At 41.5% G+C, this 17,621-nt stretch overlaps 2 protein-coding genes across 2 annotated transcripts; one reads left to right on the forward strand and one right to left on the reverse strand.

Annotated features, from left to right (window-relative positions):
• The first annotated feature begins 855 nt into the window (after window positions 1–855).
• stk17b (serine/threonine kinase 17b (apoptosis-inducing)) lies at window positions 856–11,514 on the forward strand. The gene is made up of 7 exons (XM_084544502.1): window positions 856–1,479; window positions 3,903–4,115; window positions 5,666–5,804; window positions 6,411–6,537; window positions 7,056–7,104; window positions 7,660–7,839; window positions 8,262–11,514. The coding sequence occupies exons 1-7, from the start codon at window positions 1,358–1,360 to the stop codon at window positions 8,488–8,490; spliced, it is 1,059 nt and encodes a 352-aa protein (XP_084400628.1). The 5' UTR covers window positions 856–1,357; the 3' UTR covers window positions 8,491–11,514.
• cUnh2orf69 (chromosome Un C2orf69 homolog) lies at window positions 11,328–17,406 on the reverse strand. Its single transcript, XM_084544503.1, has 3 exons — window positions 16,846–17,406; window positions 14,038–14,276; window positions 11,328–13,867 (listed from the first exon to the last, which is right to left on the reverse strand). Exons 1-3 carry the CDS (start codon window positions 17,143–17,145, stop codon window positions 13,390–13,392), a joined length of 1,017 nt encoding a protein of 338 aa, XP_084400629.1. The 5' UTR covers window positions 17,146–17,406; the 3' UTR covers window positions 11,328–13,389.
• Window positions 17,407–17,621: the final 215 nt, after the last annotated feature.

Genomic DNA, 17,621 nt, shown 5'->3' on the forward strand with positions numbered 1-17,621 from the left:
GACAAATTGACATTCACCATAATGAGGCTTTTCTGGTGCAGAGGACTGGTAAGACTGCTTTACATCCAAATAAGGAAAGCTGCACCTCTCGTCTCTCCTAGTGCATTTCTGACAGGACCCGGATCCAGTTTTCAGAATTCCACTCTATGCAAAGCTCCTGTATGTGTGTCTCCATTTCACTCCAATGATTGTAATAAAAGATAACAAATGATGATTTTTTTTATTACATATACATGATCTTTATTAATCTTTTACGAAAGTTTGAATTTGTAGATAACAAAATGTATTATCTAAAAAACCCTTTCCACTGTCCTCTAAACCTACACTTTTCCAGCTAGGTCAACAAACAGAAAATAGGTTAAGAGAAACAAAATAAAAAACAGGTAGAAATATATTTTTAAAATACAACATGATAACTATCCCTATACAAGTGTGACTGCATGATGCTAAGAAGTTGGGAGTTTTCTTAGTTTAAATACAGAGTCTGTGCGAGGCATAGTGCACTCCAGATGCTTCACCAGATGTTAATAAATTTACATGTGATCTTTACTGACATTTATATGAAATATTACAAATGGAAAATTTTTTTAATTATACTAAATCTTGATTATGGCCCAGAAAGACAAAATGTTGTATAAATATTTTGACTTTCTACTTAGAAAATATGAAAAATAAAATTTTTTCTTAAATGATGACATGTTAAATGGGGGAACGTGGACAGTTTAAATCTTACAGTTTATTTGCATCTTCCGATTTGGATTTACCATTTCGAAAACTGTGGCTTACAATGATTTGCTTAGACATAGAATCAATAAAAATCGACATAGGAGTCCTGTAAGAACAACAAGGCCGCCATAGGTTGAGCCGTCTGCCCGGTCTGTCTCCACATTTCAAAACTGGAAACAGCAACAATAGTGCGCATGCGCCAGGCAGTGACGTGTCGCGAAAGTGTCAAACAGGGATGTAAAAATGATCGAAAACTCTCCAGACCAACTTACTAAACTAACTGATGGTCGCCTGCAGCGGGAGCTTGGATAATCTTGTCATTGGAGTCGCCCGTATGTAAAGCTTAGGTCGTCGTTGGTGGAGCGGAGAGAAATAGCTTTAACTCACTTTTGAACCCTCGACATTGGCGTCGAGCTAACTTAGCGACAGTTGAGCTAGCCGGAGTCGGTAAACTAGCCGAGCCAGACTAAACAGTAGCATGATAGCCGGCTTAGCTAACAATAACATAGAACTAATGTGAAACGGTCAGTGCTAACGAGAACTAGTCGCGTGTGTTAGTTTTGTGGTCAGTCTCTCAGTTACTTTCGCAAGGCATCGAAGCGGGCGGCAGGGAACGGGACTAACAACGAAGATGTCTCGGAGGCGGCTTGACAGTCGCAGCGGACTCTCCGCCGGACTGCTCGGCGAAATTCAGACTCCGATCAGCACGGAGCCGATGGAAAATGTGTATGAAATCACGGGAGAGCTGGGAAGGTGAGTCAAACACATTTGGCTGTAGTTCTGTATGTGCGAGAGAAGTTTAGGAGTTCTTCTCCGGGCTGAACGCTGTGTGCAGGAAGTTACTCAGTCAAGCTAGAGGACTTTAGGATTTATTGCCACATATTTACAAATGTGTGAGTCTATTAGAAATATTTACATTATTGCTTTACTGCATGTTAAATGTGGATATAACATCTAAATGAGGGCTATTTATCTTCATATCACTGAAATCTGTATCAGCAATAAGTGTATTTGCTCAGATCAAGTCATTTACTGCACTGATGTTAGCGGTATTCGGACTCTGGACTGTAGGCTTCAACCACTGTAAAAACACGAGCATTGCCGTGCCAGGGGACACGACTTACTCGTGGTACAGTAGATCTTTGTCATGTGTTTGGGTCTGTGTGTGCACCATGGTAACCACTGATGGTTGATGATCACATCCTAAGAGCTCTGAGGTGTGTTTGAAGTAATACTTCATGTACTGTAATAGTCCACAGAGGGAAGGAAGCAAGCACATGTGCAAACCAGACTTTAGAAAGAAGAAATGGTACAAGCCACTTCTGTTCACTTATTTGTTTGTGACTTATCAAAACAGGAACTTCTGAGGTGAATATTTTTAAAAGCACGATAAGGGCAGTCGAGTTAGGCTGGTTATCATTTTGGTTCTACTTTGGAGCTCGAGTTTGAAGTTATTTATAGCAAAGGTATAGAGTGTGAACTTACTAGAACAATGATCTTTCTGTCTTGCATTGTTTGTTCATTTTTTTTTTTTTTTCAGACTGAAACTACCAGTTATGTTTTAGTACATCTTTCAGTGAAATTAGTTAAATATCCATAAGTATTTTCTGTCTTACGATTAACAGGAATAAGGAGGCCCGTCTCCGTATTGAAAATAAATAACACCCCACTTTTGTTTCAAGCCGCTGTTTTCGTTTTTTACAACACATATATACACCGATCAGCCACAACATTAAAACCACTGACAGCTGAAGTATATAGCATTGACTGTTGTGTGACAGTATAATGTTCTTCTGGGAAACATTTGGACCTGACATTCATGTGGATGTAGACATGTACCACCCACCTAGACCAGACCAGACACCCCCAGCAGGATGCAGCCTGACACAGACACACACACGAAAACGCTTTAGGAACAACTCAAAAAACATGTAAACCATGTCCATTCTCTGATGAGTCACAACTGCTTTGGAGGCGCAAGGACAATATTAGGAAGGTGGTCATAATGTTATGCCTGATCATTGTATCTATATTAGTTTTGCTCGTACAGCACTTCGGTCACCTGAGGTTGCTATTAAATGTGCTATAGAAATAAACATTGGCTTGACTTAATAATTACAGTAATACATTTATTTATGGCCGCCTTCCAGAGCAATTCATAAAACATCATAAACAATAAAGCCAACAATAATAAATGTATAAAATGTAATAGATAGATAGCTAATCCTTTTAATTATCCCATAGTGGGCAATGAGTATATAGATTAAATGGAGTTAGCAGTTTTAAAAAGAGGCACTGAGTCGACAACAGGATGCTCTGAAACCCATGGCGGACAGCAGGGGAAGGTAGTGTAATAATTTGACTGTCAAAGGAGGATCTGAGAATACAGGAGGGTGTATATGAGTTTGACTCAGATTAGAGACAGAAAGTTAGAAAGACTAAGTACTTGAATTTTTATATACTATAACTATATAATACCCTTTTTGTGTTCCCATACCATAAAGCGGTGTCTTGGAATCTTCTTCCAAATTGCCATTGTCTGCTCTCAGCTTTGAAAATGTGCATTACAAATATAGTTTGTGACGTCAGTTGAATAACACAATGTTTCCCTCATAAGGGTTTTTTTTTTTTACAGGGGAACTCTAGCGATGACTTGTTTTATAACTGAGTGATAAAGGTTTGATTTCTAACTAGCTGGCCTTCTTGTCTAGTTGAAACTAAGGAGATGAGCTTCAAACACAGACCCAAATGCATATTGTATGTCACAAACACCAAATTATCACTGGATTTTTGCTTTGGTTGGCCTTTCATGATAAATGATCACACTTAAAGCTAGCAGCAGGTAGCTACTTCCGTCTTCTGCCCAAATACAGACAAAATACTGTATATCCAGTGTCATATTTTAATAACAAACTAATATCAGAGCACAAGACATAATAGCAGTGGTAACACCGTAGTTTTGTGCTGATATTAATGAAGATACAGAACCTGTTATCTGACTGTATCTCAACACTACAATCATTTATGAAAAGCTAAGCTTCTTCTGACCAAGTTCTGGGCTCTATATTATTCAGCGTTATATGTTATCCGTTACAAGACAGCATTTTCTGAGACCGCTTTGCCTTCTCCTCATTATCCTGAACTCATTTAGCAAATGAATGTTTTATTCCTCATAGGGGGAAGTTTGCCGTGGTTAAACGATGTGTCGAGAAGGCCACGGGGAAAGTGTTTGCTGCCAAGTTCCTACGGAAGAGGAGGAGAGGTCGTAACTGCCGGGCAGAAGTTATTCACGAGATGGCCGTCCTGGAGATGGCTCGTAACAACCCCAGAGTGGTCAACCTGCACGCTGCTTATGAGACGGATCACGACATCGTCTTAGTGCTGGAATAGTGAGTTCAAACAAACCTAGTAATATGCTCTCTCACCTTTTTACTTTACTGTGTTTTTTTTTATTTAATATGTCATTCTTTGTATTTAATTAGTCTCTCAACATGTCAGACACCATTAATGGTGAAGTAATCTAGTCCCAAGAAAGAAAAATGACTAAAGGACTATAATAAGCTTGGTAGTGGGATCTCAAACTGTTGCTACAGTTGCAGCTGCAATCTAACATGCAGAGATGATGAGATGGATTCCCAGAGCTGGCACACCAGCTTCAGACAGTGATACTCACAACTCTCCTGCATATCACAGCTTATCTTGGTTCTGTGGACCACAGCAAAACTAATGATACCCACCTGTTGGGCTGAAACAGAGCAACTTCTACATCTGTCTTCCAACCTTTGGAGTCTTCTCTAACATTAAAAAGCCTTGTAAAAGCCTGATCCTAGCACAATTCCTAACTTATTTTTTTCCCTCTGTATTTCCTCGTTCCTCTGGGGCTTTTTACTTGGCCAGTTCTCTCTTCGTATTCAGCACGTTACCATTAGCCAGATTTACAGTTGCTCTTCTTGTGTAGAAGTTCCATCTTGCTTACAATGCCGTCTATCCGCCTCCACTTTCCGTCCCCCTGTCGTCTGCATGAACGTCAACGCCTCAGGTCCCTGTAGACTGGACTGTTGCTCCGAGCCACTCTTTCTTTTTTTTCCCTCATATAAAGAACCGGCAGTGTGTACAAATACCAGATCTTTTTTGATTGACCATGAGTAGATATTTGCTGAATTTGACAAAAAAAATGGCTTACTCCACCTTTTCTGTGCCTCTAGCTTGCGGCAATGTGATCCAGTAAATACTGGCATAAGGGCAAAGTCCTGTTTGTCCTGTCTTATGGAGCTGCACATTAGGAGTTTTTTCTTTTAAATGACTCCAAACAGCTCATTCTTCACAACAGGTTTATCAGGATTTGTTTGAACACTAAAGCTGCTTGAGCTGAAACTCCTGCTCAAGAGTAGAGGCAGATGGACAAACCTCATCTTAGTCTTGACATTTTGCCCTATCATGTTAAATGATCTTTTCCAAAAAAAACCTCATGCTTGCCTGGTGTGTTTCCTTCATTTTGTGTCTTTGTACACTCAAACAGAAACTGCACGTGTGGCCAAGATTAGAAATAAGAATGCGCGTGTTTGTATTCACGTGAATTACTCAGCTTCTAACCACACCTTTAATACTGGTTGGAATCACTCTAATCTCTTGCTGAGAGCACACATATTGTGAACTCAGTCTGTTGATTGCTGGCTTCCAGGAGAAATACCAAATCAGAAGCCTGAATAATCTGAAATGTAGTGAAGCCAGGACTTGTACCATCTAACCAGAGATGATCTGGCTACGGCTTTGGCCACTAAAACCACCAGCAGACACTGTATATTCTCCTGTGCAAAGTGCACCACATACAGACTGCATCTAATGTTTAATGTATTTCACCAGCCGTGGCCAGTACACAAACTGTGTTCTATGTGTGTATTTGTGTGTTTACAGTGTCTTGTGTTTCTTCCTTAACCAGTGCGGCAGGTGGAGAGATATTTGACCACTGCATGTCTGAGGAGCTGCTGCCAGAGTCCCAGATCACCCGTCTGATCAGGCAAACACTGGAGGGAGTCCACAACCTCCACCAGAGCAACCTGGTCCACTTAGACCTAAAGGTCTGTATATACATACACACACACACATGCACACACACACAGGAAATGAATCATATGCATGAATGTAGCTGGAGCCAAAGGAATCTATTTTTAAAAGTTCACTCACTTTACCACAAACTTTAACCATAACTGCTTGGCATTTCCTTTTTTCCTTAAAACCCTCATTTCCAATTTCCGCAACACTGTGAAGCCCAGGACTAGGATTATAACTAGGATTATAGGTGGTAACAGAGCACAAAGTCTGGGGGCTGCGAATTTGACATTAGCAGGTGTTTCAACATAGACACTTGTCTTTTGACCTGAAAATGGTGTCACTGGTGCAAACCAAACAAACGTGTACTGTATGTTCCCTGCCTTACTTTTAGAGAACGGTGCACTAACATAATAGTAGTGTTTATACAGTGTCATGCGGTCAATATATTATCTGTGCCTAAATAAATAATAGTGTTAGATGTGGTAAACACCTCTCCTACAGCAGGCGCAACCGTTTATCAACAAGTGTTTAAAGAGACCTTGATAAAACACTTGTCGTCAAAAGTGTGCCTTGTCTGTACTTCTGCTTTCACATGATGTTCACACTGCGTTTCCTCTTCACGTTTCTCTCAGCCACAGAATATTCTCCTGACCAGCCTGTCCCCTCCAGGAGACATAAAGATCGTAGACTTTGGCCTGGCACGCAGACTGGGTGCGGTCGGAGAGCTTAGAGAGATTCTTGGCACACCTGAATATGTTGGTAAGGTGATCAAAGACATCAGACAGGATATCTGTCGGTGAACTGTGTTCTCTTTTAGACATTAATACTTATTTAAGGTTAATGAAAGTCCCCTATTACTCTGTTAGCATTACTGTGTATTTTACACCTATACAGTAGACTTTTATATACATACCTGATATCAAAAAGAAATGCTCCAACAGTTATCAGTAGTTACAGTGTAGCTATTAGTCATAGAGATGATTGGCTTTAAATAATCCCTTCTGGAAAACGGTTCTCAAGAAGCACTAGCCCGTCTTTTTGTCAAGCCGGACCGTCTGTACGTTTTGCTGTCACAGCTCCTTTATTTGTCTGATCTGTTTTGTGCTTTGATGAAAGCAGTAAGCAGATGACGGTAACACAAGACACACCTGAAATATATCCGCAGTAGTGGAGAAGGAAAGCATTATGAGTCATGAAATGCAGGAAATTGCACAAACACGACATTCTTGCAATAATGAATGACTCCTGATTTTTATTTCTCTTTCTCTCACATCCAGCCCCGGAGGTCCTCAATTATGAGCCAATCACAACAGCGACTGACCTATGGTGAGTCAATCCTTGCAAAACCAACCTAACCCAGTTCAGGCCTGTAGGTCCCTGTTAACACAACCGGCTGCCATTTTGTTAAGGTCGCAGATCATGTAGCATTCAGTGAAGGGGCCACCTGTCATTTACTCTGATTAAAATTATTATTATTCACTCAAAGTAAAGTTATATTTTGAGGCGTTTTTATGTTTTAATTTGATAGATAGTAAGAGAGAAAGACAGGAAAGTGGGAGAGGAGGGACGACACTCAGCAAAGGATGCGTCACTTTCAAAATTACAGTTTTGTTTAGGTGATTTTTAAAAATGTCAAAACGTCCCCCATCTCCAAGACAGAATGAGATAGATGATCTCATTCTGTCTTGAGATGGGGGACGTTTTAAGGACACGACAATATGCTTTGAACTAGAGCTATTAGAATGAGCATTAAACTGTGATGGCCAAAAGCCTGGAAGTAGATCTGTGTGTTTGTTAGTAAAAGTATTCACTTGCATTTCCACCGCAGTCTCAAACATGTTTTGACTGTGCCCTGCGTGTGTGTGTGTGTGTGTTCCCCAGGAGCGTTGGCGTTATATCCTACATGCTGGTAACGGGTGAGTCTCCGTTTGCCGGTGATGACAAGCAGGAGACGTATCTGAACGTGTCCCAGGTCAACGTGGACTACAGCAGTGAGGGCTTCTCCAGTGTGTCTGAGCTGGCTGTGGACTTCATCCGCAAGCTGCTGGTCAAAGCCCCCGAGTGAGTAAAAGCAGGGTGGGAACTTGGCTTTAGACCAATCAAATGATTTATGTTTTTAATTAAAATGAAATAGTGTGGACATGTAAACGCAACACAGCTTAACTGACACGTAATGTCTAACAAAGATGAGTCAACCACACTGAGCACATTCATAATCGACTAAAGAACCCTTTATTCAAATGTTGAGGAAGTATATGCTGCTAATGTTAGATTTACTCGTTTAATCACCCCTGGTCAGGGTGGATTTCACTTTCTTTAATCCTGTTTTTTTATAATCCAAATAAAAAAATCTGCCTGCTTTTGAAGAAGCCGTAAATTACATGTAAATGAAATGAGTGTATATCACATCATATATTACATAGCGTGAATCTCTGTGAACCGTGCGTTGGCTCAGAGTGCTGGATGTTGTGCTTTGACCACAGGGATCGGCCCAGTGCTGCCGAGTGCATGACCCACCCCTGGCTGTGGCAGCAGCAGCTCTGTCTGAGCCCGGATCCCGCTACCATCCGCGAAAGGAGCTGCGGCATCAAGTGGACCGCGCCACCCGAAGACTTCGAAGACAAGGAGAACTTCCTTGACTCTCCACACTCTCATGGAAAAAGGCCTCGCTTTGACGACGAGACGCACGCCGCTGGAGAGGGTGACATTTAAAAAAATGAAATGAAATTGAAGTAAGGCGGGGGTTCGCACGTCTTCCTCTGAGTTTATACATTCTTTTAGCCTCCTGAAAACCAACTGTCTTCTGCCCACCGCTCAAGAGTACACGCAGGCTGTGTTTATGTTCCACTAATGGATCAATTGTAAGATCGACCTCTCAAACCAAAGATAACCAGCTAAACTTACGGATCTGTTGTTGTTAAAACATGAAAATTGTACAGTGTGTCTCAATTAATGCAGTGTGCTTAACCTAAAGTATTTAATTCCTTTCATTGTTGAGATGTGTTTTCTAAGGGCTACATTAACCCACTCTGTGCTGAGTGTTTAGTCGTCCCTGTACTGATGAAGGCTAGTATGGAGTATTTCCGGGGAGATCTATGCAATACTTGTGCGTTTTTAATCTTTGCCTCTGCCTTATGCTGGGAAGTGCTGTATGTTTGCAACCCTAGTCACAGTTCTGTTCCACTCGTGCTTCAGCTAAAATGTGTGATCTCAAGATAAGCACTCAGCAAAAAAGGAAGTATCCTTATTTGCATGTTAAAGAGGGACAGCAGGGCAGCGGCTTTATCAGAAACCAGATTTTGGTCTCTGTACGCAAAACAAGGTTGCTCCCTGTGCTATGGTTTTGTTTCACATCTGATCCGCTCTTCGACTTTACAGTCAACCAGCAGAGAGGCAGGATTACACACGAGCTCGTTACATTCCTTATATGTCTGCCTTATCCCTTGATGTTTAACTTCCATTTCCTGCATTTGTGCTAAAGGTTGAGGGTTTAAATTTAGCTCAGGGTTTTAGATGAATTTAATTTTAATAGTGCAACCCCCTTCAAATAAACAGAAAGTCTTCCACTTGTGTTAATCTAATATTAACTTATAGGTTATAATGAAATCTTGTAGAAGAAACTGCTTTGGCAAAAAGGCTTAAAGCGAGCAGTATTTGTGGCATTATTGTTAGTCCTAACATAAGAGGTAGATAAACTTCAAACTGTTGCAGCGCACAAAAAAAAAAAAAAAAGCAATGACTCACATGCCACACCCTCGAATGGTTTCCTCGCAGAGCTGCAAGTTCCTCTTTGTTTTTTTTTTCAGAGGAGAAACACGACTTTAGCACTTACTTCATAAGCACACGTACTGAAGTGATAAACAAAAGGGGAGCTATTTATGAAAGCGTGTGTGCTTGTGTGTCCTTGAGGGGTTCGTTGTGTCTTTCAGTGCCTCACCAAAGCCATTCAGTCTGCTTTCATTAAAAGCTACTCCAGTCCTCCTGGGTCAGGGTGCCTCAAATGAACTGTTCCTGTTGTTTTGTCTCAGGGCATGCTGCTCACTCTGTTTTGTATTCTATATGTTATTCTTATAAGCCTGTTATTATTATTATTTATGTGCTGGACTTATACTTTATATTTTGTTGTAAATAATGTGCTTATGTGTCTTATAAAGAAGTGTTGAGATTGTGGTGGGATACAGGTAGTATGATTAAGGTGTTATTTAAAACAAGATGCTGTTGTGGTTACAGTGGAAAGAATAGAGGGAAAAATTGGCGTATGAAAGTAAGGATTAGTTGGTAGGTGGTTTTGGGAAGTAAAGTCAAGGTGGAAACGGAGATGAGTCAGATGGTTTTAGACAGGAAGAATGTTGACAGTTGGAAGGAACTAGAAATGTGTCTCGTCTTGAAAGAAGCATTGAAAGGAATAGTTTCAGGGAATAATCGTATGCCCTGATTATTCCTTTAAGTTTTGATGTTAAGATATGCAGGTCATAAGAAAGTTGGAATAATGATTTGAGTGTGAAGTTTTAGAGAAAAAAAAAAAGAAGATGGATGTTTGTCCCAGGAAGCGTGACAAGAACCACTGTATAATGTGAAATATGAGGTGCTATTGACTCCCAGGATTTGCCATCTTTTGTTCAAGTCAACCTTGAACGAAACAAAATCTCACCTCACTGAAAGTAAAGCACAGGCAACTCTCTGATCACTCTTGACCTCCAGCAAAAACATTCCTCTTTTGGTGTCGAGGTGCCAAACCGAATAGGACCACATTGTATTTGTTTGTTGTTGTCACCGACTGGCACAATGGCCTTTGTGTGGGAGATGGGTGTCTCCTACCGCAGCCATGCTCTCATCTGTATGCTGTCATCCTAGAAAACTGGAACGCCACACTGTAAAAGATTTTCATCTCAGCGAGTGATTTAACCTCTGAGTTTGCAGATTGATGCTTTTTGATTAAGTCTATCTCAGTGTGACACAGTCACATGAGTGTAATAGCCAGTGAAGCTGAGCAAAACGCCCTTTGCTACTGTATAAGAAAATAAGCTTGAATCTTAATCACATATCTGTCGACTCGGCTTTTTGTAATACCTCTTCAAACAGGTGCGTGTCTTTAAAGTAATCTTGATCCAGGCTGAAATGGTGTCTGTTCTTTTCCTCTGTCAGCAGAGTGTGTATAAAAGATCTGAAGATGTAAGTAGTTCAATCCGGAGAGTAGATGGACCTGTTTTGTGTGGCAGTGATGTCAGGGATCTCGCTGTGCCAGATGACGAAGTGCTCTGATGGACGCAGTGGCTCGTGTTTTTGCTGCCTTTGTTTATCAGTCACTTGAACATGACTTATGCTGTAGTGTTGGGTTTGTGGTTTTGTACAGCGATTGTACTGTGTTATTTCCAGCAGCTTGTCACTCAGTGGCCTCGGTGTGTGAGCGCTCATTGTCTGAACGGGAGGTGCTCAGCTGGCATCGTCCTGGAGAAAGTGGAGCACCGCTGATGTCAACATTCCAGTATGTTCTCTCTCAGTGAGACTGAAAGATGCTGTATGTTAAGAGTCAAACCAGCAAGCAAATAAATGTTTCAGATGTACCTTTATTTTGCATGTATATTTTTTTTTTTAATATATGAACATTCTGATTGCAATTTGAAATGACTAAAACAAAAAACATAATCCATTTGTATTCTGATCAACTGCAGGCTAATATATAGGCATCACAAAGCAACCTGAAAAAAAGCTCATTAAAGATGGTAGAATAACGGAGTATTTGTCATGTCGTCTTTGTTGACCTGAGTCAGTCCACTGGGCGTCAGTTTTTCACTTCCTTATATTTCAATAATTCCACACTGCTGCCACCTGCTGATTCTAGAGATTGGAGGTAAAACTGCACTCCAGTAATCATGCTCCGTCTTTGGTTAACTGTTAAATAGGACAAGGTGGAGTGGTGTCAGTGTGTGTCACTTAGCAAGTAGATGAGTTAAAATGACGTCTGTCGTGCTGGCTCTATCTGGCCAGGAAACATAATGGAATGCTTGAGAAGTTACATTCAGCAAAACCATTTGCAGCCATCAGCTAGGTGCAAAGTTGCTATTGAAGCTCAAGCAGATTAATACACATGCTGCCAACACTGACAAGCCATCAGCAGAATAATCTGAACAAGACACTTGATTTACAGAGACAAGATTGTGTTTTTACCCACTGCAATGCACACTGCTGTCACAAAAATGTTCTGCTGGGAAACTTCTGGACCTGGCATTCATGTGGATGTTACTTAGACATGTAGCACCCACCTAGACCAGACCAGGCACCCCCACCCCATAGCAATGACACTCCTTGATGGCAGCAGCCTGACACAGGCACACACACAAAAATGCTTTAGGAACAACTAAAAAAAATCATGAAGAACAGCACAAGGTGTTGAACTGGCCTCCCAATTCACTAGATCCCAAACTGATCAAGTACAGGACACCCTCAGAAGGCCCATGTCCATTCTCTGATGAGTCACAACTGTTTTGGAGCCACAAGGGAGACCTACACTATATTAGGAAGGTGGTCACAATGTTATGCCTGATCTGTGCATAAAACTTCTTCCAACATGAGACAATTAAGATAGAAGTAGTATTAACAAGATGGTATTTCATCTTACAAAAAAACAACATAGTTATAATATTTTCTTTCATCTGGGTATTTAAAAGAAAACCATTTTGAGAAAAAGCAAATTAACATCAATTAATTAAGAAAAATAATAGAGTAGCTACAGATTTTTTTTTTAGTTATAACAATATTGTGTTTAAGGTTATTCTTAATTTTGGGAACAACAGCTGACATATGAGCCAAATGATCTCCATCAGCAGATTAACATCATCTACTACATAGATGAATAATAGTTCATGCCGTAATAAACCAACGAGCAGTTTTATGTTTTGGTCATTGTGGCAGCAAAAACTAAATAAAAATAAAAAAGTGCTACCACAATAAAACTTCAATGTTTTGGTTTGTCCTTTATCCTGGTGCACTGAAAATGTCTGCCAAATTATTTGTGGAAGAGGAGGAATGAAATGACCATATCACAAATAGTCATAATTAAGTGCTACAGTTGAAATACAATCAACTGAAAGATCGACTGATGAAGTCTGACCTCAGCTGAGACATTCAGGTGTCTAACAGTAGTTCAACGCAAGTACAGCCATGATGAGAACGTAATCATCATCAGCCCAACATTCAATTTAAAACCATGTTACACAAAATCATGAATATCTTAAATGATAGAAATGTCATCATAGACAAAATCAATTTAACATGAATCACATGTAAAATGTTACATTTTAAAGAAGATCATGGATGGTATCATTGTCCATCGTCCACTTTTCATAGCTGCATATTCCTGCTCAGTTTTACGAGGCAGCAGGATGATAATCATCCCACCTCAACTTTAGTGTCTTCAGCTGTAGGTGAATGAACACACCATCTTCTGTCGCATGCTCTAAATCTGGAGCCCTTAAGCACTGAAACATTGAGGTAAGACCAGCGAATACGACACACCAATCTGTATTCTAACAAGTTACATAAAGCGCTCAGTGAAGATCAGATCATCAGTTCAGGTGATAGATGTGCTGCTGCTGCCATTTTGAACCAAACTCAGAACTCCTGGATGACCCTGAAGTGGTTCTCGATGGAGGGGGGCTCATCCTCGAAGTGCAGCTTCTTACTTGGACAAGCCCCGAACTCCTCCAGAGTCTTGATGAAATGTCCGTGCTCGCGGCCCACCCAGGCCCGCATCGGGTCACACACCTCGTAGGGGGTCACGTGGGCGTGAATAGACACGCCGCTGGCAGCCAGCTCCTTCAGCACCAGCTTGTCTGTCACCCAGGTCTCGCTGCCCCCTGGGTGCCCCCCGTCGAGCCAGAACATGTCTGTGATGCGTTTAACAAAGGGCGACATCCGCGGGTCTGCACGGGCCCCACCCAGCTCATACACAATCTGGTTCAGAACCACGCAGCCTTTGCTGAAGCCCACCAGAGTCAGAGAGAACCCTGGGGGGATGCTGCCAGTGCCTCCTTTCAGCTGGAGGGGGTTTGGCAGGTCAGCTTGCTGCATCCCATGACTCAGCAGGGCCCTGTGATCAGAAAGGGCAGCACACTATCAGCATGCAGTAAAGTTAATGGCTCACCTGCACACATTCTCTAAGGTGCAGGGTAATCTATTAACATTCCAAATATTCATGCAAATCCTCCACTGCACCACACGACAGATAGTTAAGAAGAAAACAATTGCAAATGACCACACCTGAGATGGCAAAATGCTCCATAGTTAGCCGAGTACAGAGAGTGCTCCGGTGCCCCGAACATGTTGCTTTCCACAAAGTTGTGGTAGCAGCTGAACTTGTGCAGATACATGCGGGAGGCCCTCACCACCCAGATGTATCTGTCAGGGAAACGTCGCCCCAGGGTGAGAGCAACCTGCTCCAGACTCCAGGAGAGCCACTGGGCTCCTTCAGACTGCAGAGCCATCTCCTCCTGGAAGTTCTGCACAAAGAGCAGAGAGAAAGCTGCCGTTTAAATCTCCATTACACAGCTTATAAACATTGGAATAACATGACAAGTAGATATACATCCATAATACACCAAGAGCTCTGTTTGCTGTTGTTGGGATATTAAATGTTAAATATTAAGAATGAATGATTAAATAAAACATAATCGTGTGCTAAACATCAAAGATATTTGCTAAAGTTATTCATCTGTGAGCAGAGCAAAACAAAGTTCCTATATTGTGTCCTGATTCCAACCACGCTGATTGGGACTAAAAGCAGCACACATGGGTGGATCTTTGACTCACTTAATTGGTTTCATCAGCAGCGTCTTCTCTGTGTGCTGTCAGACTGAACACAATGACCTCATTCAATTTATTTACATGGAAACTGTCACAGCATCCTGCACAGACAACGGTCTCCTGGGAAATACCACAACACTGTGGGAATATTAACACTGGCTTGCAGAGTTGCCTAATGAACTGCTGACAAGGACAATGAATAAACAGATCAGGCAATATGAAAAGATGTAATAAATGAGGGCAGTCCTGGGTAGCAGTTAGACAAGGAAAATAAATGTGCAATGTTTAATCTTCTTCTCTGCATTGGAACAAACTCAAGAGACTCCACCAAGTCTATTCTTTAAGGCCCTTTACTCAGAACTCAGAAACTAACTGCGCACAAGTGAAGCACCTCCAAAAGCAGCTGGAGACCAAAGAGAAAACATCAAATTCATCCACACTGCAATATATTTTTTTATGGTCTGACACATTTTATAGCCACAGTTTAAGGGTTGCTATGTGATGTAAATTGAAGGTGCTTATGATTTCATTTGAGAGGCTATTTTGACTGCTTGTACTGTGTATGCATTTATTTTCTTTTTAAAGCACCACTGTGATGGGAACTCACAATCTCTTACGTGTACAATGGTAGTAAATGCTTTTTATCTTAATGGTACATTAACCAGTTTCCTTAATGTACCATTAAAACAATCGTCAGCTGCTCAAGGTTTCCTTGAAGCTACTTTCCACTGAAATCCTGTTAGGATGGGAACTCTTTCTGGTCAATAGGAAGAGGAGGTATGATTACAGCAAACAAACACACACTTTAACAACATGTTCATTTCAACACTTTGTATTTAACTGCCCTAATCCATGAGAGTAAAACTGTGCCATTCATTAAAGTTCTCTTTTTAAACCATGTGAGGGAGGATTGTGATGCCGACTTCAGTTTAAAAGCTATGGACTTTCAGCATAGGGCTGCATATCTCAGTTTCCTTCTCTTTAGCGACACCTATGGCGATACCTGGTAACTGTAGGTGGGTCTTTGAACCACACTTCCCAGATATCCTAAAAGTGTCACCTGTATGTCATAGTCAGTCAGCTGAGCTCAATTTATTGTCTCAGGCAGAAAGGTAACTGCTGTGTGGTGGAGCACGTATCAGGAACTGTGCAGGGATTGTGATTTTGAACTGTTGCACACAGACACACACCTTATAGAATGACTCAGATCATTTCTGTCGGTGGAGCATTAGACTTTGAGACTGGCAGACTGAAAGGTCTAAAGGCTCAGGATGTTTTACAAGTCTAACAGTGATATAACATGGCCAGAACTCAGCAAGACTCTGTCCCCTCAACACACAGAAAAGTTCACAAGTAATGTTCAACCTCTCATACTATATTGGCATGCATTCCAACAAAACAGAGTTAAGATAAATACTGTGGTTAAGCTGCAGCACTATATCTTTAGGCAATATGTTATCACTACAAATCCATAAACTCCTACTTAGATACTTGGGTTAAATTTTCAGTTAGGCACACTAAGCTGATGCAGCTCGCAGCAAAACAAACAGAAGATGGACCATACCTTTGAGGACCAAACTTGTTTTGCTCTCTCTCACATTTTGTTACCATTTGCTGAGCTCACACTGGCTTGTTCACTGATGAGGTGCCATAAAAATAAACTTAACCTGATATTAAAGGAGCTGAGAGCAGCCAAGTGTGGTGGTGGGGTCAGATATCTGCCTAATAACCTCTCTCAGGCTCACTGGTTTAATGTCCTGAGTGTGATTTTGAGCTTGCAGACTGGTGTTTTGCTGGGACACTCATTTGTGCACATTAAATTGCACATTCAAACAAATTGCTTTTTACTTTTGAGAGTTATTTTCTACCACAATACTGGAGGTGTGGCTACACATTAAAGAAACCAAACAGATACCAGTTATAATGCTGTTCCGATTACTTTCAAACCACCAGCCATGATTAACTGAATCAATAAGCTTCTACCAAACAAGTGGTGCTTTAATGCAGTGATCTGCGCAGATGGTCCTTGGTTTTTGTCATCTGACAACTCAAATAGAGAGAAAATAGAGAAAGAAACGTGGATTCATTATAACATGGAGCACACAGTACTGTATATAAAAGGCAACAGAAAACAAGCCCTAGCGGCATGGAAAGCAACTGTCACGGTGATAACTATACGGGATTACAATGATTCATTTACACATGCCATCTCTCTATAGATAACCTGAGACCCCTCCCAGATCAGACCCCCCAAGTCACACTCACCTGGATATCCCCGTGGAAGAAAACGACATGCTTGTTACGGCTCTCCTCCTTTCCTTTCGAGTCGCTGTGACCGTCCGTGTCGGGCCGCAGCAGCAGCAGGTCGTTCACTCTGCTCGGGACGTATCCAGGGACCGCGAGCAGCTTCTGCAGCCTCTGCCGCGGGCTCCCCGAGCATGCATCCCCTCTGGCTGAGGTATGCAGCCCTCGGAGCTCGGAGGATGCCGTCGCTGCTACAGAGGTCATCGCGTTGGCCACAGTTATTAAAGTGAAACCCACCGCAGCCGCTCTGGTAGTTAGCATGGACTCTAAAATAAGAAATGATTTGGCGTTTTCGTTCTCTACGCAGTCAGTCCATGGTGCTGCTGCCAGCTAGCTAGCACACTAACGATAGCTACCTCGGCTAACAACAGCCTCACATTATCGACAGCTAACGTCAGAACAAGGCCCGCGGGGCTTATTACGATAAACTAACAAAATTACTTCGTATTCTTCCGTTGTCCATCTTAAATTGTGACAGTTTTAGAATAAACGTTTACTATTTTTCTCCACAAAGAGGCGCTGTTTATCAAAAACACACCCATCAACCCCAGTTTGGTTTGCATAGTTTCAACACATTAGCGCTTCTGCGCATGTCTAAACATTGTCTCCAAAGATAAGAGCATAGGAGGGCATGGATATTGGCGAGATAGTTTACTCCCACGAACTTCCGGTTTCGACAATCGTGACAAAATAAACTCCCAAACGACTATATCTGATATTAATTATAAGTAAAATGC

The sequence above is a fragment of the Chelon labrosus genome, assembly GCF_963514085.1.
Source record: "Chelon labrosus genome assembly, chromosome: 5".
NCBI lineage: Eukaryota > Metazoa > Chordata > Actinopteri > Mugiliformes > Mugilidae > Chelon > Chelon labrosus.

Excerpts from the sequence above, each read along its gene's own strand:
- cUnh2orf69 (XM_084544503.1), bottom strand. The coding sequence starts at position 17,145 with ATGCTAACTACCAGAGCGGCTGCGGTGGGTTTCACTTTAATAACTGTG. Across the intron at positions 14,277-16,845 it reads TCTTCCACGGGGATATCCAG|AACTTCCAGGAGGAGATGGC; the intron begins GTGAGTGTGACT and ends CTCTTTGTGCAG. Across the intron at positions 13,868-14,037 it reads GGAGCATTTTGCCATCTCAG|GGCCCTGCTGAGTCATGGGA; the intron begins GTGTGGTCATTT and ends TTCTGATCACAG.
- stk17b (XM_084544502.1), top strand. The coding sequence starts at position 1,358 with ATGTCTCGGAGGCGGCTTGACAGTCGCAGCGGACTCTCCGCCGGACTG. Across the intron at positions 1,480-3,902 it reads ATCACGGGAGAGCTGGGAAG|GGGGAAGTTTGCCGTGGTTA; the intron begins GTGAGTCAAACA and ends TATTCCTCATAG. Across the intron at positions 5,805-6,410 it reads TGGTCCACTTAGACCTAAAG|CCACAGAATATTCTCCTGAC; the intron begins GTCTGTATATAC and ends CGTTTCTCTCAG.